At 45.9% G+C, this 25,405-nt stretch overlaps 1 protein-coding gene across 2 annotated transcripts in view; it reads left to right on the forward strand.

Moving 5' to 3' along the window:
• Positions 1-3,994: 3,994 nt before the first annotated feature.
• Positions 3,995-25,405, forward strand: part of RGS9 (regulator of G protein signaling 9) — a 99,278-nt gene continuing 77,867 nt past the window's right edge. Inside the window, exons 1-2 of one of the 2 annotated variants that reach the window (XR_007123461.1) lie at positions 3,995-4,162; positions 4,324-5,442. Coding sequence is in view for 1 of the 2 variants with exons in the window: in XM_047708088.1 (XP_047564044.1) it covers positions 4,145-4,162 (18 nt within the window). In the remaining variant the exon portion in view is untranslated. Of the gene's footprint in view, positions 4,163-4,323; positions 5,443-25,405 lie in introns of those variants that run through there. The other variant, XM_047708088.1, reaches the window with a different exon arrangement.

Raw genomic sequence — 25,405 nt, forward strand, 5'->3', positions numbered from 1 at the left:
CATGCAACTAGACATTCGACCTCTATGCCTACACTGATAATTAAGGGGGAATAGGGGACACAGTCATTCAGACATGAATCCACTTAAGTTATTTGATCTCTTTATTTATACCCTGTCTCTTTTCACAATTCAGTCAGTGCAGCATACAGAAGATGCATAAGTAAAATGGTGAATTATAAATTTAAAATTGAGACAAGGAAAAGAAAGTAAATACGGAGTCAAGACCAGGGTGGGTATAGGGTGAGGTTGGCCAGAAGGAAGATAGGATGGCAATAAAGTCCTTCTATTGTTACAACTTGACTGCGTATTTGCTCAAGGGCTTCCTGGAGGAGAAGAAGCAAAGTTCACTTTTTCCCCACTCCGGTCCACAAACGTCTGGCTGAAGCACAACCGTAGCGCGTCTCTATTACTCTCCTAATCCGTAGCCATCACCTCCACCCAGAACTAAGGATGATATTATTTCCTCTTTGTGACCCAACAATAGCCACCCAAGGCCTCCACTTCCAAGTTCTAGGAGCTCTGGGGGGGGGGGGGTTTCTCTGCATTGCTCTGGGCTGTTTCTGTTCTCAGATCTACCCCAGGCTCCTACTGCCTGCTTTGAGTTTGTCTCCTTCGTAACTTCAGCTCAACTATAGCTTTACCTCTTCTTCGTGGGCCTGATTCCTTCCGGGGGCGTCTCTTCAGATCTGGCCACGTCTACTAGTCTGCTCGCTGGCTCATGGGGCTCTGTCCAAGAGCGCTAATCTGGTTCCCAAGGTCATCCTTTTATATGCGGCCATGGTCTAGTTTGCTGGGCAGTCTACGGACTGGTGGACTGGGTCGGGTACTGTCTCAGATCACTTAACCATGATGGGTCAAGTAACATGGTCCAAAATACCAGCCGGGTAGGGGTGGATGGGAGAGGCAGGGGGGATGTGGAAGGAGTGTGGGTGAAACCATTTTCCCTGCAATGAGATGCAAGTGTGGCAGACGATCCTTCCTCTATTCATCTGGGACAGTGACTGAGTATAAGCCTGGGAACACTGGTCGCCCTCCCCGCTCTGTTACAACACTTCACAATCGGTCTTTATGAAAAAAAACTCTTCTTCTGAATGGCTAATGTCATTCTCTTTGGAAGTATGTTAAAGGCCCTGCATTGAACAATCTTCTTATTTTTTGTTCTTTTAAAGATTTATTTACTTATTTGAGGGGGGGTGAGCTGGGAGCCCAACCCGGAGTTTGATCTCAAGACCCTGAGATCACGACCCTGAGATCACCACCGGAGCTGAAACCAAGAATCTGCTGCCTGACCGACTTTGCCACCCAGGCACCCCAGCAATCCTTTAAAATATACGAGGTGTATGGATTTCTGAATGTGTTTCACTATAGTCCCTTCCCTGCATTTAAAAAAAAATGTCATATTGATTTAGAGTCTGTGGAACAAGTCTTTTTGGACACTTGCTACTCAGATGGAGGACATCAACTGGAAGGAAACCATTAGAAATGCCGGGTCTCAACCTCACACTGACTTGCTGAATAAGATTCTTCATTTCAATAAGATGCCCAGGGGACATTACCGTTGGAGAAGCATTTTGTAGAGCAAGCTTGGGGAAGCAATGAGGACTTTGACCAGGAACTGAGGCTACGAGAGGTGATGTGTCTTACCTGCAGTCGCCAGATGGGTCAGAAATAGATTTGTGCTCAGAATCCAGTTCTTGGGTCCTGGTCCTATTCTCTCTCTTTGATGCCCCATAACGTCTCCCACATCTAGGAAATGAGGGGGCTTGATTAGATTAGTGTTAGAGGAGTAAATTAACACACAATTAGGGTGATCATGTAATTTATCACCCAAACATGGTCACTTTGAGACCACAAGTGGAGAAGAGATGCCAAGTGACACAGGTGGTCATTCTACAGATGTAAAGATTCTTCTAGTTTGCAGTTCTGATCTGCTAACTAAACATCATAAATATCCATAAACTGGGTGATCTTAAAGTTTTAACTTTTAAATAACTTTTAAATAAAACCCAGTTCTCAAGTAAACACACACACACACACACACACACACACACACACACAATATCTCACTATAATAGATAAATCATAGATAAATTGTGATCTAACCTAATCAAGAAAAAAAAGGGAGCCCAAATCAACAAAATGGAGTGGAGAAACATTGAAAAGGATTCTATAATTACTTCGCTAAAACCCATTCCAATAAATTTGAAAACCTGGATGAAATGAGTGCTTTCCTGGCTGTCTGTCATGCACCAATGCAGTGGCCTCGCTGGGGCTGGGAGCTATAGCTCATGGCTTTTTGTCAAGTCATTTCCCTGTGAGTCAACCGGACTTCAGAATTTGGTTTCTGGAACCGTTTTCCAGCACTTTAAGTCAGAACTAAGATATCTGGATAGCGTGGGAGGAACTTGGTTCTTCCACCAGGATGGGAATGAGATTATCTGCAGAGATGGTCTCTGATTGTGGCTCTTATGGCAAATGCCTGCCTGTCCTCTGTGACAGCAGTTTCATGGGCCACTCTCCTGCTTCTGGGCTCTAGAAATGAAACACAGACATGTTCTTGACCCTGAGGATCCTGAGTCTTGGACCTGGAAGGTCTCATCCTGTCAGAGATTGGTTAGTTCTAGCCCGTCCCTTTACAGATGAAGAAACTGACAAAGGAAAGGAAGTAACTGCCAATTGAGCCTAATTTCAAGTTTTGTGTTTACTATTACACTCTCTTTAATATCATTACTATTAATAATAGTAACAAGTGATGTCTATTCATTTGTTTACTCCTTCATCTCCCTTTAATAGCTGTATGAGGCAGGCAGTCTTACACCGTCCCCATTTTGCAGAAACTGAAACACAGAGGGGTTAAGTGTTTTACCCAGAGACACACAGCCAGAGTAGAGACTAGAGCCCAAGTGATCGGATTCCAGAGTCTGTATATACCCTTACCTCCATTTTCTACAAGAGTTCTCACACTATAGTGAGACTACCTATATCTCTATGTACACAAGGGAGCCACTAGGCATGGTAATTTTTTTAAATTTTTTTTTTAGATTTATTTATTTGAGAGGGAGAGAGAGAGAGAGAGAGAGAGAGAGAATGAGTGAAGTAAGGTCAGTGGGAGAAGCAGACTCCCTGCCCAGCAGGGAGCCCGATGCAGGACTCGATCCTGGGACTCCAGGATCATGACCTGAGCCGAAGTCAGTCACTTAACCAACTGAGCCACCCAGGTGCCCCAGGCATGGTAATTTTTAAGTGTCCCAAGAGATAGGAGAGAAACTATGGTTTACCTGATACTCACCACCTGTCAGTCACTATTCTAAGTGCTTTTACATGCATCAGCTCAGTAATCTTAAAACCCAGTGCCCCCTCCCCCGCAAAAGAAACACAAAGAGGAGGATGCCCTAGCCTCACTGATCAGATGGAGAAAACGAAGCCCCCCCAAATTTCCATAACTTGCTTGAGATGCTAAAGCTGGGGGAAATCCAGGGTTCACGGCCAGCCGACCGGCAGGTGAGCATCACACTTCATTGCCAATTAACTCGGCTCTTCCGTCTGACCTCAAAGCCCTTGACAGACAGGAGTCACTTCTCACCGCTCAGTCGATTTTCTCCGATTAGATAAGGAACTGATGCTCAGAAAGATGAAGCAAGTTGCTAAGGGCCACGCAGTGACTCGGTGGCAGCCTAGCCAGGGATCCAGACTCCGCGGTATACTGTCTTCACTTCCCCAGGTTTCAGGGATGCGTTCCAAGGCTCGCTCTCTGCGACAGAGGCTCCCACTCGCGGCGCCCCGAACACGCAGGTGTCACCACCCGAGGCTCCGCGGGGTCCCTCCAGGACCAGACACCGCCCCCTGGCGGCAGGTGGGCGCCAGCGCAGGGCATGCTAATGAGCCCGCGGCGCGGCGCGCTGATTGGCTGGCGCGGATTCCAGCGGCTTTCCAGGGGCGGGGGCCGAGGCAGAGTAAAGGGGGCGCCGCCGGCAGCAGCGGTCCGGCCCCGCGCTCCCGCCGCCCTCCTCCCCCGGGACGCCGGGGCGTGTGCGCGGCACGCGGGCGCCTTGGCCGGGGGCTTGCTCTCCTGCGCTCCGCTCGGCTTCTGGTGGTGCCTTCATCCAGGGTCCAGGATGACCAAGGCCAACAGTACAGGCCGAGGATGGCATTTCTGCAGAAGGTGAGCGCGGTCCGGTGCCCTGGGCCCCGGGAGGTGCGCGGGGTCCCAACTCTGGGAAGTGTCTGCGGAGATGCTGGCGAGGCGCGGGGCGTGTGGCCGGAGTGGAGGGCATCCCTGTGGTCTTCAAACTGGCGTGTGTTGTAATAACATTATCTGTTCAGGTTTGCAAGCTGCCCGCTGGTCTTGAGTCAGCTGTGCTTGGGCGGAAAGTCGGAGGGTGAAGAGCTTCCCATGAGCTCAGGCCGGACTGTTCCAGGCTGTTCTGCGCCCTTTCCCCCAGCGGTTCCCACCAACTCCGGTGATCCACAGGTTGACCTGCACGTGAATGCCCAATGTGTTGCCCTTCTTCCTTCCCCTGGCTCCCTAACCCAGCTACCTACTGCTGTTTCCCGAGATTAGCCCTCTTACCAATACTATGAGGTCCCATTATTTCCCCCAATTTTACACGTAAGGGAACGGGTTGTTGAGGACCAGGACTGGAAGAACTGGTGCAATTTGGTGAAACTGGTCTCACTAGGACAGCAAAAACATGAAGTGTGCTGCCTGCAGTGGGTCGGAGTCTCCAATCCTGTGTGAGGCACCCCAAGTCGAGAGAGCCTTGAGGCTGAGACTGAAGGGATTTCTGCCCAAGAAGTGCAGTAGGGAAGCCGCAGGGGGTGGGGGTGGCGTTTGCCAGAGCAGAGGCCAGAGCCAGTCTGGTGTTGGAGGCAGGTTGTTTGCTATTGCTGAATTTATTATACCAGGAGAGTGTGAGGCTGGACAGGGAGGCCACAACGGATCATAACCATCTCCTGTGCCTTTCAGAGGTGGCCTGATTTCCCCCAGAAGAAGCCACTGAGGAGTTTGGAGCAGGTGAGTGATGTGGTCAGATTCAAGCTCAAAATCAAGGTCAAGAGACCAGCCTGATGGGAAGGAGAGGAAAGATGGGATGTCTTCTTTTCCCGGAGCTTACAGAGTTCACCCAAGTCCTCCTGTGTTCACCACAACTCTAGCTGCCTAGAAAGTGACAGGCTTATCAAGGACGGGGAGAAAGGTTACTGGTCAGAGGTTGCTTCTTTCTCCTCGACTGCCGTGTCCCCATCTCAGGCCCAGAGCACCTCTCAGGTAGACAGGCCCGCCAGCCACTGCTGCTACCCACTTCTGATTTCTGTTGCAGGATGTGGTGACTGGCACCCCACCAGGGAGGGCTGCTGGGCTTGCTTAAGATGTGGCGCAAAGAGGGGTGCCTGGGTGGCTCAGTTAGTTAAGTTGCTGACTCTTGGTTTCAGCTCAGGTCATGATCTCAGGGTCGTGAGATCGAGTTTTGCATCAGGCTCTGTGCTGGGTGTGGAGCCTGCTGAAGATTCTCCCTCTCCCTCTGCCCCTCGCCACCTCTGTCTCTCTCTCTCTCTCAAAAAAAAAAAAAAAAAAAAAAAAAAAAAAAAAAAAAAAAAAAAGAAAAGAAAGAAAGAAAAAAGAAAAAGATGTGGCAGAAAGAAAGAGGTAGAAAGTCTACAGTCCAGGAACTTTGCCTGGGGGCAGTGAGCCAATGACACACAGTGGACAGAAGAGTGTGGCTAGGCAGCCTGATGTGGCCCCCGACACCCACAGGGCTCTTTTCTGATTCCAGCCTATCTTCTGTGTCCTGGCAGCTCTGGCCAACTAGGGGTGAGGTAGACAAAATGTTCCTCCAGGCCTCTAAAGTGTTTTTCTGTTCAACTTAGGGAGACTTTTGGGCCTGGGCAAGGACTACAAGGAGGAGGGATCTTAAGAAGGGTTGGACAGATTTAGAATTGCTTGGGGAGGGGTATCTGTGTGGCTTGGTTGGTTGGGCTTTTGGCTTGAGTCACGATCTGGGAGTCCTTGGGATCAAGCCCGGCTTTGAACTCCTTGCTCAGCAGGGGGCTTGCTTCTCCCTTTCTTTCTGCTTGCCTCTCCCCCTTGCTTGTGTGCTTTCTCTCTCTCTCTCTGTCAAATAAATGAATAAAAAAAACCCCTAAAATTGCTTGGAAAGCATATATATATGTATATGCCTCCACGTAGCACACGCACACGGAGGATCTTCTGTGTTTCAGACATCGTTAGATGCTGGGATGGCAGAGACATTTGGGACCTGATCCCTGCCTACAAGTGGCTTCTAGTCTAGTAGGGGGAGACAGCCATGTACACCAATCCCGTGCCTCATCACAGGTGCCATGACAGACACTAGGAGGTAGAGGAAGTGCCTATGCAGGCACATTCACTGTATCCTGGGTGCAGTATCGTGAAAGGGTTCTGGAAGGTTCTGTGGTGGTTCAGCTGGCTTTTGAAGGGCGCGAGGGTGTTCTTGAGGCAGACGGGGTGTCAGAAGGGGAAGGGACACGGGAGCAGGAGGACATGCAGTTAGCTGGGGATCCGTTGTGTGTCTATTGTTGACTGGAGTCAGATGGTGTTGGCCATCCAGCAGTTCTCTTTCCAGAGCGAGGTTCTGGAATACTTGGGAAAGGTTGTTGAGTGGTTGTTCAGTGGTTGTTGAGAATGTAACAGAAGTGAGGACTTTTGGGGGCTGGACACAGCTAGCAAGGCATGTAGGACTCGGGCCTACAGACTGTGCTTGGTGGCAGTGGACAGGACGGGACAGGACAGGACAGGAACCCTGCTGGAGAACAGAGTAGGGTGGTTGGGACCCTGTTACGTCTTTGCACAACAAAGGATACAATAGGTTGGTCGCCAGGAAGCCCTCTCTGATTTATAGGAACATTCTGCTCTCTGACACCTTATGGAGAGTGACAGCCACTTCACATGAGGGGAAACCGTGAGCGTGGGTGGATGGGCTCTGGACACTCTTGCTTCTGACGGGCTTGTAGTGACCGTCTGGATTCTCAGCAGTGCCTGATGTCCTATCTCAGCCAGCGGGACTCTGTGAAGGGCAACACTAGGCTCGTTGTGGGGTCAGAGAAGCCAAGGACGACCGCTTTCTTGCAGCTTTTATTTGTGACCTCAGGAGTTAGTTGTGGAGAAGTCCGGATTCTAGGGAACCAGGAGGCTGTGGTCTGGACAGCAGTGTGTGAGTGTGTGTGTGTGTGTGCATGCGTGTGTACTTTCTTTTATTGGTGGACAAGGAGATGGCCAAGATCACCTCTCTGAGACTTTGGGAGTAGGTCCTACATTTTACACGTTAGATTTATGATGACTCTTTTTTAAGGAACCACTTAAGTGAATTTACATTGGAAAAGGTCAGAGGAAAATTATTCTGGACCCAAATGGAAAGATTCTTGTCTTAGCTTACACTGCTCGAACAAAATACCACAGCCTGGCTAGCTTATAAACAACAGAAATTTATTTCTCCCAGTTCAGGAGGCTGGAAGTCTGAGACGCCAGCGTGGTTGGGTCTGGTGAGAACCCTCTTCCCAGCCCCATACTTCGTGCGGTGTCCTCACATGGTGGAAAGGGCCAGAGAGCTCACTGGGGTCTCTTTGATTCTCAGGTCGCTAATCTCATTGATGAAGACTTTGCAGAAATAAAACTAATGAATCACCGAGATAGTAATTAGTAAAAGTTGATGGTAAAAGACACTTTGCAAAACAGGAGCACTCAGACCAAAGCATGGAATGAGGCTCAGGGACATATTGTTCAAAAACAACTTAGAATGTGTGAAGGCAGTGAGTTAATCCTTTATGGGGGATTGGTTTTAATATGAGAATTTTCCTAAATGATAAGGAAGTTGGCCGTGCTTACCTTACATCAGCCGGGGGCAACAGTTCACGTTTGCTTATAATTTCCAGAGATGTAGGCAAGAAACAACCCAGGTCAAGTTAGCCTTGCAAAATAAGCCAAATCAGTCTTCGTACAACTACACTGGCTTTTAGTTTTTTTTTTTTTTTTTTTCTTTCCCGCTTAGGGAATTTTCAAGGCTGTTCTTCATTCGTTTTGGATTTTAAGTTTCCACTTATGACTATTAGGGTCACACAAATATTCAGACCATAACAACTCCTGAAAGATATACGTGGGACACACACACGCCCCTCTCCCCGGCAAAACCTCCCTTCGTACACAGTGGGACCTCCTTGCCAGCAAGAAATCTGCCTCTTTTTTCCTGGGTGTTTCAAAATAGTTCTTATTGATCTTTGGGGGTTAGATTCAAAAGTTTTTCATAGATGCATTTTTTTTTTTAAACACAAAGGGAAAGAAAGGAACCTGCTGGATATTTTTATCAGAGAAGTTTCAATTTCTAAGTGGCCCCATGAGTAAAAGCTCCTCCATCTGCTACCTAGGATCCCCCGCCCCTACCCTCCACCCTGACCTTCTACCAAGAAGATGGCATTTCATCCAGTGAAATGTAGTATTTTTGGTAAAAGTTATTTATAACCTGAGGAGTTATGAGTAAAGGAGGAAGTATTCAGCCGTGTCATTAGAAACTAACTCTAGCTTAACAGGGTGTGTGTGTGTGTGTGTGTGTGTGTGTTGGGGAAGAAGGCACCTCTGGCTGCTGCCACAAGGAGGGGACCCCCATAGCCGGTGGCTCCCCCAGGCCCCCGATGTCCAGGAGATGCAGCCTCCTCCCAGCCCCTCTGCTCCCTTGCTGCTGCGGGCCCCTGGCTGGTCCAGTGGCCAAGATGCTGTCACGGTTCCGGAGCCATCTGTGAGCCCAGAAAGTGTCCCTGCAGATGAAGTGTGCATTCAGCTTTGCACGAGGAGCCCTGGGTGCCACGTGGGCCCCCACGTGTCGGGCACTGCGTCTGGAATGGTTTCAACAGACAATGCACCTGATTCCAGCCCCTTTCTAAGGATGGTGGTTCAGCAGCAAATACTGGTTTAGCAGCAGAAGGAAAGAGGAATCCCAGCCCCTGCCCCCCAAACTGACTTCTGAGTAGGGGGTGGCACGTAGAATTTCTCCAGTTCAGGGCTCCCCTGCTCAACTCTTCTTTCTAACGCAGCCGGGTCTGTGTATACCTCCTTCCTCTCTACTTGGCCACATCACGGGCTTCCTTCCAAGTCCACTTCCTCCAGGAAGCATTCCCTGACCATCCTGATCATCTTGCCTCCCTTTGAGGTCCACGTGGCGCACACTTTCTTCTGTGCTTTGTGTTGACCTCTGGCTGTCCTGCTACCCCAGCTCCCGGAAGACAAAGATTATGTTGTATCTTTTTTTTTTATTATTTTTTTATTTTTTTCAGCATAACAGTATTCATTATTTTTGCACCACACCCAGTGCTCCATGCAATCCGTGCCCTCTACAATACCCACCACCTGGTGCCCCCAACCTCCCACCCCCCACCCCCCAAAAATTCCCAGATCGTTTTTCAGAGTCCATAGTCTCTCATGGTTCACCTCCCCCTCCAATTTCCCTCAATTCCCTTCTCCTCTCCATCTCCCCTTGTCCTCCATGCTATTTGTTATGCTCCACAAATAAGTGAAACCATATGATAATTGACTCTCTCTGCTTGACTTATTTCACTCAGCATAATCTCTTCCAGTCCCTTCCATGTTGCTACAAAACTTGGGTATTCATCCTTTCTTTTTTTTTTTTTTTTACAGCTTTATAAACATATATTTTTATCCCCAGGGGTACAGGTCTGCGATTCGCCAGGTTTACACACTTCACAGCACTCACCATAGCACATACCCTCCCCAATATCCATAACCCCACCCCCCTCTCCCAACCCCCTCCCCTCATCAACCCTCAGTTTGTTTTGTGAGATTAAGAGTCACTTATGGTTTGTCTCCCTCCCAATCCCATCTTGTTTCATTTACTCTTCTCCTACCCCCTCAACCCCCCATGTTGCATCTCCTCTCCCTCATATCAGGGAGATCATATGATAGTTGTCTTTCTCCGATTGACTTATTTCGCTAAGCATGATACCCTCTAGTTCCATCCACGTCGTCGCAAATGGCAAGATTTCATTTCTTTTGATGGCTGCATAGTATTCCATTGTGTATATATACCACATCTTCTTTATCCATTCGTCTGTAGATGGACATCTAGGTTCTTTCCATAGTTTGGCTATTGTAGACATTGCTGCTATAAACATTCGGGTGCACGTGCCCCTTCGGATCACTACGTTTGTATCTTTTTTTTTTTTTAATTTTTTTATTTTTTCAGCATAACAGTATTCATTATTTTTGCACCACACCCAGTGCTCCATGCAATCTGTGCCCTCCACAATACCCACCACCTGGTGCCCCCAACCTCCCACCCCCCACCCCTTCAAAATTCCCAGATCGTTTTTCAGAGTCCATAGTCTCTCATGGTTCACCTCCCCCTCCAATTTCCCTCAACTCCCTTCTCCTCTCCATCTCCCCTTGTCCTCCATGCTATTTGTTATGCTCCACAAATAAGTGAAACCATATGATAATTGACTCTCTCTGCTTGACTTATTTCACTCAGCATAATCTCTTCCAGTCCCGTCCATGTTGCTACAAAACTTGGGGATTCATCCTTTCTTTCTTTCTTTCTTTTTTTTTTTTTTTTACAGCTTTATAAACATATATTTTTATCCCCAGGGGTACAGGTCTGCGATTCGCCAGGTTTACACACTTCACAACCATAGCACATACCCTCCCCAATATCCATAACCCCACCCCCTCTCCCAACCCCCTCCCCCCATCAACCCTCAGTTTGTTTTGTGAGATTAAGAGTCACTTATGGTTTGTCTCCCTCCCAATCCCATCTTGTTTCATTTACTCTTCTCCTACCCCCACTACGTTTGTATCTTTAGGGTAAATACCCAGCAGTGCAATTGCAGGGTCATAGGGTAGTTCTATTTTCAACATTTTGAGGAACCTCCATGCTGTTTTCCAGAGTGGTTGCACCAGCTTGCATTCCCACCAACAGTGTAGGAGGGTTCCCCTTTCTCCGCATCCTCGCCAGCATCTGTCATTTCCTGACTTGTTAATTTTAGCCATTCTGACTGGTGTGAGGTGATATCTCATGGTGGTTTTGATTTGTATTTCCCTGATGCCGAGTGATCTGGAGCACTTTTTCATGTGTCTGTTGGCCATCTGGATGTCTTCTTTGCAGAAATGTCTGTTCATGTCCTCTGCCCATTTCTTGATTGGATTATTTGTTCTTTGGGTGTTGAGTTTGCTAAGTTCTTTATAGATTTTGGACACTAGCCCTTTATCTGATATGTCATTTGCAAATATCTTCTCCCATTCTGTCAGTTGTCTTTTGGTTTTGTTCACTGTTTCCTTTGCTGTGCAAAAGCTTTTGATCTTGATAAAATCCCAATAGTTCATTTTTGCCCTTGCTTCCCTTGCCTTTGGTGATGTTCCTAGGAAGATGTTGCTGCGGCTGAGGTCGAAGAGGTTGCTGCCTGTGTTCTCCTCGAGGATTTTGATGGATTCCTTTCTCACATTGAGATCCTTCATCCATTTTGAGTCTATTTTCGTGTGTGGTGTAAGGAAATGATCCAATTTCATTTTTCTGCATGTGGCTGTCCAATTTTCCCAACACCATTTATTGAAGAGGCTGTCTTTGTTCCATTGGACATTCTTTCCTGCTTTGTCGAAGATGAGTTGACCATAGAGTTGAGAGTCCATTTCTGGGCTCTCTATTCTGTTCCATTGATCTATGTGTCTGTTTTTGTGCCAGTACCATGCTGTCTTGATGATGACAGCTTTGTAATAGAGCTTGAAGTCCGGAATTGTGATGCTACCAACTTTGGCTTTCTTTTTCAATATTCCTTTGGCTATTCGAGGTCTTTTCTGGTTCCATATAAATTTTAGGATGATTTGTTCCATTTCTTTGAAAAAAATGGATGGTATTTTGATAGGAATTGCATTAAATGTGTAGATTGCTTTAGGTAGCATAGACATTTTCACAATATTTATTCTTCCAATCCAGGAGCATGGAACATTTTTCCATTTCTTTGTGTCTTCCTCAATTTCTTTCATGAGTACTTTATAGTTTTCTGAGTATAGATTCTTAGTCTCTTTGGTTAGGTTTATTCCTAGGTATCTTATAGTTTTGGGTGCAATTGTAAATGGGATGGACTCCTTAATTTCTCTTTCTTCTGTCTTGTTGTTGGTGTAGAGAAATGCAACTGATTTCTGTGCATTGATTTTATATCCTGACACTTTACTGAATTCCTGTACAAGTTCTAACAGTTTTGGAGTGGAGTCTTTTGGGTTTTCCACATATAGTATCATATCATCTGCAAAGAGTGATAGTTTGACTTCTTCTTTGCCGATTTGGATGCCTTTAATTTCCTTTTGTTGTCTGATTGCTGAGGCTAGGACTTCTAGTACTATGTTGAATAGCAGTGGTGATAACGGACATCCCTGCCGTGTTCCTGACCTTAGCGGAAAAGCTTTCAGTTTTTCTCCATTGAGAATGATATTTGCGGTGGGTTTTTCATAGATGGCTTTGATAATATTGAGGTATGTGCCGTCTATCCCTACACTTTGAAGAGTTTTGATCAGGAAGGGATGCTGTACTTTGTCAAATGCTTTTTCAGCATCTATGCAGAGTATCATATGGTTCTTGTTCTTTCTTTTATTAATGTGTTGTATCACATTGATTGATTTGCGGATGTTGAACCAACCTTGCAGCCCTGGAATAAATCCCACTTGGTCGTGGTGAATAATCCTTTTAATGTGCTGTTGAATCCTATTGGCTAGTATTTTGGCGAGAATTTTTGCATCTGTGTTCATCAAGGATATTAGTCTGTAGTTCTCTTTTTTGTTGGGATCCTTGTCTGGTTTTGGGATCAAGGTGATGCTGGCCTCATAAAATGAGTTTGGAAGTTTTCCTTCTATTTCTATTTTTTGGAACAGTTTCAGGAGAATAGGAATTAGTTCTTCTTTAAATGTTTGGTAGAATTCCCCCGGGAAGCCGTCTGGCCCTGGGCTTTTGTTTGTTTTGAGATTTTTGATGACTTTTTCAATCTCCTTACTGGTTATGGGTCTGTTGAGGCTTTCTATTTCTTCCTGGTTCAGTTGTGGTAGTTTATATGTCTCTAGGAATGCATCCATTTCTTCCAAATTGTCAAATTTGTTGGCGTAGAGTTGCTCATAGTATGTTCTTATAATTGTCTGTATTTCTTTGGTGTTCGTTGTGATCTCTCCTCTTTCATTCATGATTTTATTGATTTGGGTCCTTTCTCTTTTCTTTTTGATAAGTCTGGCCAGGGGTTTATCAATCTTATTAATTCTTTCAAAGAACCAGCTCCTCGTTTCGTTGATTTGTTCTATTGTTTTTTTGGTTTCTATTTCATTGATTTCTGCTCTGATCTTTATGATTTCTCTTCTCCTGCTGGGTTTAGGGTTTCTTTCTTGTTCTTTCTCCAGCTCCTTTAGGTGTAGGGTTAGGTTGTGTACCTGAGACCTTTCTTGTTTCTTGAGAAAGGCTTGTACCGCTATATATTTTCCTCTCAGGACTGCCTTTGTTGTGTTCCACAGATTCTGAACCGTTGTGTTTTCATTATCATTTGTTTCCATAAATTTTTTCAATTCTTCTTTAATTTCCTGGTTGACCCATTCATTCTTTAGAAGGATGCTGTTTAGTCTCCATGTATTTGGGTTCTTTCCAAATTTCCTCTTGTGATTGAGTTCTAGCTTTAGAGCATTGTGGTCTGAAAATATGCAGGGAATGATCCCAATCTTTTGATACCGGTTGAGACTTGATTTAGGACCAAGAATGTGATCTATTCTGGAGAATGTTCCATGTGCACTAGAGAAGAATGTGTATTCTGTTGCTTTGGGATGAAATGTTCTGAATATATCTGTGATGTCCATCTGGTCCAGTGTGTCATTTAAGGCCTTGATTTCCTTGTTGATCTTTTGCTTGGATGATCTGTCCATTTCAGTGAGGGGAGTGTTAAAATCCCCTACTATTATTGTATTCTTGTCGATGTGTTTCTTTGATTTTGTTATTAATTGGTTTATATAGTTGGCTGCTCCCAGGTTAGGGGCATAGATATTTAAAATTGTTAGATCTTCTTGTTGGACAGTTCCTTTGAGTATGATATAGTGTCCTTCCTCATCTCTTATTATAGTCTTTGGCTTAAAATCTAATTGATCTGCTATAAGGATTGCCACTCCTGCTTTCTTCTGATGTCCATTAGCATGGTAAATTCTTTTCCACCCCCTCACTTTAAACCTGGAGGTGTCTTCAGGTTTAAGATGAGTTTCTTGTAGGCAACATATAGATGGGTTTTGTTTTTTTATCCATTCTGATACCCTGTGTCTTTTGATTGGGGCATTTAGCCCATTAACATTCAGGGTAAGTATTGAGAGATATGAATTTAGTGCCATTGTATTGCCTGTAAGGTGATTGTTATTGTATATTGTCTCTGTTTCTTTCTGATCTACTACTTTTAGGGTCTCTCTTTGCTTAGAGGACCCATTTCAATATTTCCTGTAGAGCTGGTTTGGTGTTTGCAAATTCTTTCAGTTTTTGTTTGTCCTGGAAGCTTTTAATCTCTCCTTCTCTTTTCAATGATAGCCTAGCTGGATATAGTATTCTTGGCTGCATGTTTTTCTCATTTAGTACTCTGAATATATCATGCCAGCTCTTTCTGGCCTGCCAGGTCTCTGTGGATAAGTCTGCTGCCAATCGAATATTTTTACCATTGTACGTTACAGACTTCTTTTCCCGGGCTGCTTTCAGGATCTTTTCTTTGTCACTAAGACTTGTCAATTTTACTATTAGGTGACGGGGTGTGGACCTATTCTTATTAATTTTGAGGGGGGTTCTCTGAACCTCTTGAATTTTGATGCTTGTTCCCTTTGCCATATTGGGGAAATTCTCTCCAATAATTCTCTCCAATATACCTTCTGCTCCCCTCTCTGTTTCCTCTTCTTCTGGAATCCCAATTATTCTAATGTTGTTTCGTCTTATGGTGTCACTTATCTCTCGAATTCTCCCCTCGTGGTCCAGTAGCTGTTTGTCCCTCTTCTGCTCAGCTTCTTTATTCTCTGTCATTTGGTCTTCTATATCGCTAATTCTTTCTTCTGCCTCATTTATCCTAGCAGTGAGAGCCTCCATTTTTTATTGCACCTCATTAATAGCTTTTTTGATTTCAACTTGGTTAGATTTTAGTTCTTTTATTTCTCCAGAAAGGGCTTTTATATCTCCCGAGAGGGTTGCTTTAATATCTTCCATGCCTTTTTCAAGCCCGGTTAGAACCTTGAGAATCATCATTCTGAACTCTATATCTGACATATTACCAATGTCTGTATTGATTAGGTCCCTAGCCTTTGGTACTGCCTCTTGTTCTTTTTTTTGTTGTGAATTTTTCCGCCTTGTCATTTTGTCCAGGTAAGAGTTTATGAAGGAGCAAGTAAAATACTAAAAGGGTGGCAACAACCCCCGGAAAATATGCTTTAGCCAAATCAGAAGAGATCCCAAATTGTGAGGGGGGAGAAAGGGGATAAAAAGGGGTTCAAAAAGAAAAAAAAAAAAAAACTATTTAAAAACAGAAAGCCCATAAAGAAAAAATATAAAAAGAGGAAAAAAAAATATATATATATTAGATAAACTATTTTAAAAATGTTAAAAAAGAAAACAGTAAAAGTTAAAAAAATTTAGCAGAAGAAGAGAAAAAGAAAAAGAAAAAAAATTGAAAAAAAAATTAAGTTAACTGCAAGGCTAAAAAATCATGGGGAGAAAGCCATGAGTTCCGTGCTTTGCTTTCTTCTCCTCTGGAATTCCGCCGTTCTCCTTGGTAGGTGAACTTGGTCCTGGCTGGGTTTCCCGTTGATCTTCTGGGGGAGGGGCCTGTTGTAGTGATTCTCAAGCGTCTTTGCCCCAGGCGGAGTTGCACCGCCCTTACCCGGGGCCGCGCTGAGTCATCCGCTCGGGTTTGCTTTCGGGAGCTTTTGTTCCCTGAGCGCTTTCCGTAGAGTCCGGAGGACGGGAATGAAGATGGCGGCCTCCCGGTCTCCGGCCCGGAGGAGCCGAGAGCCCGGGGCCCCACTCCTCAGTGCGCCCTCAGAGAACAGCGCCCAATGACTCCCGCCACCCTGGCCTCCGGCCGCGCTCCGAGCTGACCGAGCCTGCGACCGGTTCAAGGCAACCCCGAGCTGAGAGTCACTCCTCGGCTCTGTCTCTGCAGCCGGCTTCCCCGCTCTAATACCGGTAAGCTCTGCGACACGCAGACACCCCCGATCCTTCTGCGACCCTGCGGGACCTGAGGCCGCGCTGACCCCACCTGGGCTTCACCCCAGTTAAGCCTCTGGAGCGATGTCCCTCAGCGGAACAGACTTTTAAAAGTCCTGATTTTGCTCCGTTGCTCCGCCGCTCACCGGGAGCCGGCCCCTCCCCCCGCGGTCTATCTTCCCGTCGCTTTGGATTCACTTCTCCGCCAGTCCTACCTTTCAGATAGTGGTTGATTTTCTGTTTCTGGAATTGCTGTTATTCTACTCTTCAATCTCCCGTTGGATTTGTAGGTGTTTGCAATCTTTAGATAAGCTATTTAGCTGATCTCCCGCTACCCGAAGTAGTCTCAGCTGCTACTTCTCCGCCATCTTGACTCCTCCCAACATGGTTCCTATGTTGTATCTTTTTAGCAATCGTGGAATTGGATCCATAAGGAGAATTCAATTACATTTCTCTCTGATTAGGTTGTCCGGCTATGTTTTTCTTCTGTAGCTTTACTGACTGGTCCCTGAAGGGCAGATTGTGACAATAACTTCTGTCCCTGGCACCCCCCCCACCCCAGCTGTCACTGTTTCTGTGTTGCCTTAGAGAGTATCTGTTTCATAGTCAATGTTTTCATTTGCTCTTCACAGCTACCCTTTTAAATAGATGGGACAGGAATTACATTTTTTCCCTCAGTGGATAAAATTGCAGAGATTCAGAGAGGTTCAATGATGGGCTCAGAGTCACACAGCTGACCCTGAATGCTTCTCTGATGCAGGGAAGACCAGTGGTCCCACTGGGACCGTGGGTACATTCAGGCACTGAGAGGGCTTTGTGAACTCAGGGCTCATACAGTGTTGCACAGAGTTGGAATGAATAGCAGGAAAATCGCTGTGGCAGAGGTGCACCTGGGTGGCTCAGTTGGGGAAGCGTGTGCCTTTGGCTCAGATCATGATCCTGGGGTCCTGGGATTGAGCCCCGTGTTGGGCTCCCTGCTTGGGGGCGGGGGCAGGGGGAGTCTACTTCTCTCTGCTGTTGCTCAGGCTCTCTTGCTCTCTCAAATGAGTAAACACGTTAAAAATAAAAAAGCTACTACAGGATTGAAAGAGTTCAATCAAGAGGGAGCCATGGTTGGCAGGGGTCCTCCAGATGGAGATGTGGCAGGCCAGACCTGGCAGCTATGGGGATGGCGAGGAAAGACCTTCCGTCTCACTGTGGTTATCTGCACCAACCCAGATACTTCCTGTGTCCCTCCCTCTGCTTGGGCTGTGCTCTCATCCTGGGATGCCCTCTCCCCTCCCTCCCTGGAGCTGGAGGCTGAGGCTGGAGGTCCAGACATTTCCTGGATGCTTCTGGGCGTCTCTTCCGGCAGACCAGCACCCACCAGTCTTGCTTTTCCCAAACAGGATGCTGCATTTGGGTTTCCTAGCTTGGACCCAGATGCCTCCATTTGCCTGGCAGGGAGGCTGGAAAGCCTGGGATCCTGTTCTCTTTCCCTCACCAAGTTGTCCCCAGTGTCCAAGGACAAGGGCCCACACCTGCAGGTGCTTCCGGCCTGAGCCCCATCTTGTCCTTGCTGCAACGGCCCAGACCACAGCTAGCACCAGTTCTTGGGGCCCCCACCACTGCATGCCCCCTTTCTCGTTACTGTCTACAAACCAAGGCAAACGATGATGCTCCTTCCTGAGAGCTCCCAGTGGCCTGGGGCTGCGGGCTGAATCGAGTCCACCACCCCCCAACACAACTCCAGAGTCCCGTGTTCAAGTTCTTACCACCAGAACCTCAGACTGTGACTGTATTCGGATGTTATCTTAGTCTGCTCTGGCTGCCAAAATAAAATCCCACCGACTGGGGGAGCTTCCACAGCAGAAATGTCCTGTCTCCTGTCCTGGAGGCCGAAGAGCAAGGTGCTGTCAAGGTGGGTTTTATTCTGACAACTCTGTCCTTGGCTTGTAGGCAGTGACCCCCTGGCTGGGTCCTCAGGAGACCCCAGGGGGGGGGGAGAGGGGGCCCTCAGGTCTCTTCTTATAAGCACGAATCCTCTCTGAGCATGGCCCTATCATTCTGACCTCATTTAACCTTAATGACTTCCGGAAAGGCCCCGTCTCTAAATACAGCCTTCCTGGTGGTTGAGAGCTTCACCGTCCAAATGGGGAGGGGGAGGGTCACAAACATTGAGTTCCTGACAGACAGAACTTTCAAAGAGGTGATTAAGTTCAAATGGGGCCAGTAGGTAGGGTCTCATCCAGTGTGACTGGTGTTCCTATAAGAGGAGATTAAGACACACAGAGAGACACACGGGACACTAGGCAGAGGGATGGCCACCTGCCAGCCAAGGAGAGAAGCCTGGAAGAAACCCACTTTGCTGACACCCTGATCTCAGACTTCCCAGCCTCCACACCCAAGAGAAAATGAGTTTCTGTTGTTTAAGCCACACTGCCCATCCCTGTTGATGGTCATTTGCTCTAGGGCAGAGACCGATACACATTATGAAATGACATTCACAGTCTTCTGGGTCCTGCATCCCTCTGTTTCTCCCCCATGCACACCATGCCTTTCTATGCTCTCAGGCCTTTGCACACGTTTGCTCCCCCAGTCTGGGATGCCCCCTTTCCCTACGGCGAGGCAAGGCGTTCTCACCCTGTGCTCTCCTGTTAGAACCAGGGGGCCGCAAGCAGACGGGATGTGTGTGGCTCCCGGGCTGAAAGCAGTGAAATGTAGGTGTGTACACCCCTCAGTGTTGTCTCTCTCCCTGTATCAAGATCAGGAAAGCAGGTGCTGGAAGGCAGGACCAATGGTGGCAGTGGCCTAGATCTCAGAGTCAGGACCTTGACAGAATGCCCTGGACCATGGCCCACTGGAATTTGCATTTGGGTAAGAGAAATAGATCTTTGTTGTGTTAAGGTTTTGATTCCACAGTGCAGTCCAGTCTGTCCTAATACAGCCTTATCTTCTGCTCAAATCTTCACCTTCTAAGTCCCTATTTAAATGCTACCTTTTTTTTTTTTTTTTTTTTTTTTTTTAGATTTTATTATTTGAGAGAGAGAGAGCAAGCCCAAGTGACAGGAGAGGTGGGAGGAGGGGCAGAGGGAGACACAGATTCCACGGTGAGCTAAGCAGGGAGCCCAACCAGAGACTTGATCCCAAAACCCCAGGACCATGACCTGAGCCGAAGGCAGACACTTAACTGGCTGAGCCACCCGGGAGCCCTGCTACCTCTTTCTTTAAAAGCTTTCCAGGGCGCCTGGGTGGCTCAGTCTGTTGAGCGTCTGCCTTCAGCTCGGGTCATGGTCCCAGGGTCCTGGGATCAAGACCCGAGTTGGGCTCCGTGCTCAGTGGGGAGCCTGCTTCTCCCTCTCCCACTCCCCCCTGCTTGTGTTCCTCTCTTGCTATCTCTATCTCTGTCAAATAAATAAATAAAATTAAAAAAAAAAAAGCTTTCCAGAATCAACCCACACCCATTCAGAACTAATCACTTTCCTTTGTACTTTGATGGTATGGGTACCTTACATCTGTCTGACGGCGCTTAGCTTAGCTGGCTGGTTTACGTGCCTGTAGAGTTAGGGATATGGAATGATTAAGAGGATGAATATTGGAACGGGACTGACTGGGTTCACATTTCACATTTCAGTCCTGCCGTTTATCCGCACTGGGACATTTGGTGAGGACCTTGGTTCCTCTCTGTCCGTCTGGTACCTACGGGAGTACTTACTACAGCGACAAGTCACTCAGTAGGACCTGCTTGTCAGTCTCCATCTGTTTTGTCTTGCAGACTGAAGAATCGGTAAAAGACGCAGAGCCAGAGGTGGGGAGCAACGTGTAGAGCCACGGGGTGCTGTGATTACAGAATCAAGGGCCCTTGTAACATGACAAGTGGTATAGTCGATGGCATAGGCAAGGGCCAGCAGAGACTCTAGCTCCCTACAAATTAATCCAAACTGGAGGGACAAAACTCAGGGGGAGGGAGGAAGGCAAGATGAATTCAGCGTCACTTTTTTTAAATCACTTTCCCCAAAGTCATCATTTTATGTGTATATCCAGAGACATGCCTATCTTGGTGATATTTTGAGGTTGGTTCCAGACTACTGTAATAAGGCACACATGGCAATAAAGTGAGTCAAGTGAATTTTTTGGTTCCCCGGTGTCTGTAAAAGTTATGTTTACCCTATACTGTGGGCTTGTAAATGTGCAAGAGCATTATGCTTGCACACAATGTATGTATCTTAATTAAAAATACTTTATTTTAAAAAGACTTTATGGCTAAAACATGCTAACTCTCATTTGAGTTTCCAATGAGGTGGTAATCACTGATTACAGATCACTGTAACAAATATAATAATAATGTAAAAGTTTGAGGGGGGACTGGGTGGCTCAGTCAACTAAGTGGCTGCCTTCAGCTTGGGTCGTGATCCCAGGGTCCTGGGGTCAAACCCCGCGTCGGGCTCCCTGCTCAGTGGGGGAGTCTGCTTCTGTCTCTCCTTCTCCCTCTGTGCTCTTTCTTTCAAATAAATAAATAAAATCTTAAAAAAAAAGAAAAAGTCTGAAATTTTATGGGAATTACAGAATGTGACCCAGAAACATGAAGTGACCAAATGCTGCTAGGAAAACAGAGCCAAAAGTTTTGCTTGACTCAGGGTTGCCACCAATCATCAATTTGTGAAAAACACAGCATCTGTGATGTGAATCAAATGCAGCACAACGAAACAAGGCATCTCTGAAGTTTAATGAATTTTTTTCTACTGTGATGAATTACCTTGATTGATTTTTAGAATATTGAATCATCCTTGCAACCCTAGTTGGATGCTTGATTTTTTAAAAAGATTTTATCTATCTACTTTATCTATTTATTTTTAAAGATTTAATTTATCTGAGAGAGAGAGAGAGAGCGCACACTTGCACGCATGCACGAGGTGGGGGGAGGGGCAGAGGGAGAAGCAGGCTCCCCACTGAGCAGGGAGCCTGCCATGGGGCTCCATCCCAGGACCCTGAGATCACGACCTGAGTTGAAGTCAGACGCTCAACCGACTGAGCCACCCAGGCACCCCGGATGCTTGATTTTATTTACTAATATTTTATTGAAGATTTTGCATCTGTATTCAAGAATGGGGCTTTTTGTTTTCTGTTTTCTTTTCTGACGCCAATCAGTTTTTCGACACCAGCTGGGTGTCTCACAGTTCAATTCAGTTCTGACACTACCTGGGGTTGGCATCAGACTCCACAGGTTTACAATCTCAGTCCTACAAGACTGTCCCCATGTTAGATGCCCGTCCAAGTCCTAGGTCACCAGTACTTCCGATGACTGTCTATCAATCCACAGCATCCCCAAGCACATGGTTGGATAACTCACTAGACCAACTCCTAGAACTCACAAATCGTTTTACTTACTATTAGCAGTTGATTATAATGGATACAGTTTAGGAACAAGCAAATGGCAGAGATGCACGGGGCAAAGTACAGGAGGGTGGTGGGGTGTTTGGAACTTCCAAGCTCTCTCAGGGTGAGTCACCTCCCCAGAACCTAGATGTGTTCACTAACCTTGAAACTCCCTGAGCCCATCATTTTGAGGCTTTTATGGAGGTTTCATTATATAGGCATGATTGATTAAATCACTAGACATTATTGATGGACTCCAGCCCCTCTCCTCACTCTAGAAGTCAGGGGATGGGGCTTAAACTTCCAACCTTCTGGTCAAGCCTTGGTCTTTCTGGGGACCAGCCCTGAGGGCCTCCGGCCACCAACCATCTCTTCAGCATCCAAAAGACACTCTTAACACTGCTGAGATGCCAAGCGTTTAGGAGCTGTGTGCCAGATTTGCGACAAGGCCAAATCTTCACTCATTTCCAAGGACAGTAAGCTGTAGGGCAAGCTCTGAGGGAGTTGGATTGGAGAGACCAAGATTTTCAGTCCAGCCTGGCAGAGACCATCTTAGGATCCCGTCTACCGCTGTTGGGACTACGCTTCTGGCTTGGTGGTCCCAGCCCTCTGTGCCACCCTTCCCCAACTCTACATGCTCAAACCTCCTGCATCTTACCTGTTATCCTGAATCTCCCCAAGAGCTTCTAGAACAAGGACAGCTCCTTCTGCACTTGGTAGGTGCTGTTCCCACTGGAGTCTGGCATCCTCTTGCAGAATAACAGGAACTACTGTGGTGTGAGCAGCTCTGGTACCTGCTCTTCTGTGTAAATGTCTGGACTCAGTTCATGACACAGCTCTCGGAGCTGCTCAAAATCTCATGGGCTGTTGACTTAACTTGGTATGAGAATTTTCTAAAGCGCTGATGTAAGATCTCTTGCCTGGCCTGGTGCTATTTTCCTGGCTGCATTTCCGCCCCCCAGTAGTCTTCTTTTTCCACCCTCCTCTTGCACAGGTGGAGCTTGGGGACCTTAAGTTCTTCAGTCCTATAATTATTAATTTGTCACAGATAGGTGCTGTTGAGCTCAAACCCCAAGAGCTAGCTCTTCAAATTCCTTTAAATTCCTCTTTTGGGTCACTCTTCAAGTATACTAAATTAAGACCAATGTAGATAAATGACAGCTGCTGTTGGGAGCATATATAAAATATACACAAAGCCGGTCACTACTGGAATTTATAATTAGAAGTGGAGAAAATACCTAAGAGCTCTCTAGATAATTATAGCTCTAATATCTCAATAAGGGACAAATTTTGACTATGTACCCAATGGAATTGAAGGGTCCTATTTGATTAGAAAATTATCTGCAGTTAGTCTTAACACCAAGTACAGTGTCATAGGGGAATGGAGATTATTAAATACATGAATACAGGTTTTGGTTCTTGGATGGGTTAAATGGGTGTTGGAGGAAGTCATCAAGTGGACGTTGGTCACCAGTTGGCCCTTAGGCTGGACCTGGGCAATTGGAGGCTCCTCACCCCTCCCATCCTTGAAGTTTATATTCTGCCTGCTGTTCCCACGGTGAGAGTCATTTTCAAGGACATAGCTTTGAGAGAGCAGTTTGTGTTGAGTTAATCTGGACAGCACACAGGACTGAACCCCATTAAGGCTCCTAATGCAAACTTTTAAGATTCTGGTGGGTGGATGAGATTTACTTGTCTTATATCCACCCTAGACAAGCCTTGCATATTAGACCCACTACCTACTAATCTGGGGTTGGCCTTTTTCTTTGGTCTCTCCTTGTGCTCTGTGCTTGGGGAACAGTTCCAGATTTCACCCAGGAAGCTCCTAAGCTTTTGAACCAACAAGAGGGCCAATAAGTACTTCGACTTCAGAAAGAGTTCAAATATATAGAATGAAATCAATCATCAATGGAAAGGACAAAGAGACTATCTACACAGACCCCAAATCCAAACTTGGTGAGCTGGGAGCAACTTCAGGGAGGCACAGCTGGATAGAGGCTGTAAACAGAAAAGCTTAAACCAAGTGAATTGCATTGTACTCTAGCTTGAGAAAGAATATGGGGAGAGGACTTCTGAAAGGGATGTTCAAAAAATAAGTTTTTATCTTTCCTCTAGCACCACAGGAGAGAGTGCCTTTTAGTCATGAACATAAATATCCAGCCAAGCTGACAGGTTTATCTGTAGGGTGAAGACACCAGATGCTTTTAAACTTGGATATCATTCTCCTTGTTGATTTGTCTTCAATACAACATATGGTACTGTAACAATTGAGTCTCCCATGTAGACCTCCCTTTAAGAAGGAACACATTGTTCGCAAATAAAATTATCCAGATGACTGAAGATTGTATTTTTCACTAGAAAGGAATTAACTCACACTCTAGGTTTATACATCAATCCCTATTGAGTTTAGTTAGTATTAGTGTGTCCTCTGGAGCCTTCTTACCTCTGTGCAAAGTAATAAAACTAGGTTTCTGGCACGACACAACGGAACAAGGACAGTCCAACCTATTCTCACCCTCATCTTTAGGCGCGTTTTGCTCCAAACCGCAAATTTAGTAACATAACAGAAGTTACTTCAAAGCTCTCCCTGACAGAGGTTTGTGCCAAACGTGAAACTACCTCATTAAGAGCTTCTGTTGTTACTTCAGTAACTAAGCAATCCTGAGCAAAGTTCAAGACAATACTTGTATTGAATTTTACTCTATGTTAGGGCAAGTTTGCAGTGAATGTCATTGAATGTCATAGGTACGACTCACTTACATGGTTTTTAGCTACATTCTATTTAAAGTAGGTCCTTCTAGAACATTCTATTTAAAGTAGGTCCTTCTAGGAGTTGATGAATAGATTTCCTTGGTTTGTCATCAAGAAGGCTTAAGTGTAGAATTTCCGCTGGGAACAATTCATGTTTTTTTTCTCCCCAGATTATTATTTCCATTGTTTTTAATTATATTTTGATAGTATTTGCTCAATAATATTGAGATACTATCTACTGTCCATGACATGTAGGAGGAGAGGCAAGGAGGGTTTACTTCCTATTCCAAATGTTACATGGCTTGTGGTACTTTGTTAATTATGGACCATTTTCTCAAGCAACTGTCTTTACTGAAATCCAGATGATTTTCAAAAAAGTCCTTCTGAAATGGCTTTTGAGAAGTGAGAGTGCCTTCTGAGCTGGTCAGCGCCCAGGTGAATGGTTTCTCTGTCAGTATTTCCCAAAATTTGTTCCAGGAAAAACCGCACTGGAGAGATATTAATAGGATGTTACTCAAAAGTTTCTGTGGTCAGATGCTTGAGAAACACCACGCTAAACAAAGTTAGACAAGTTCCATTACTGCAGGGCTTCTCAGAACAATCCTGTGTTCTCTCATTAACCGTGCCAAGAGAGCACAGTTCAGATCCAAAACTTCTTTGTCCATTATGCGGAACCCATGATGTGAAGTATTCCACGATCTAGTAAAATAAGTTTCACCAAAGAACCCAGGCCACCATACAATCACGCACAGCAGGAGAGATGACAGACATCATCTTCACTAATTTTTTTTTTACAATTATTACTTTTTATCCTCACTTTAAATAGAGGACAGGAGCGCCTGGGTGGCTCAGTGGGTTAAAGGCTCTGCCTTTAGCTCAGGTCACAGTCTCGGGGTCCCAGGATCAGGCCCCACATCAAGCTCTCTGCTCAGCGGGGAGTCTGCTTCCCCCTCTCTCTGCCTACTTGTGATCACTGTCAAATAAATAAATAAAATAAAATAAAATAAAATCAAGGACAATCGAATTCCAATGTTCAGGCAGTCGACCTGTCGGAAGAGAAAGAACCAGGCCTGCTT

This window comes from Lutra lutra, chromosome 16, assembly GCF_902655055.1.
Source record: "Lutra lutra chromosome 16, mLutLut1.2, whole genome shotgun sequence".
Taxonomy (NCBI): Eukaryota; Metazoa; Chordata; class Mammalia; order Carnivora; family Mustelidae; genus Lutra; species Lutra lutra.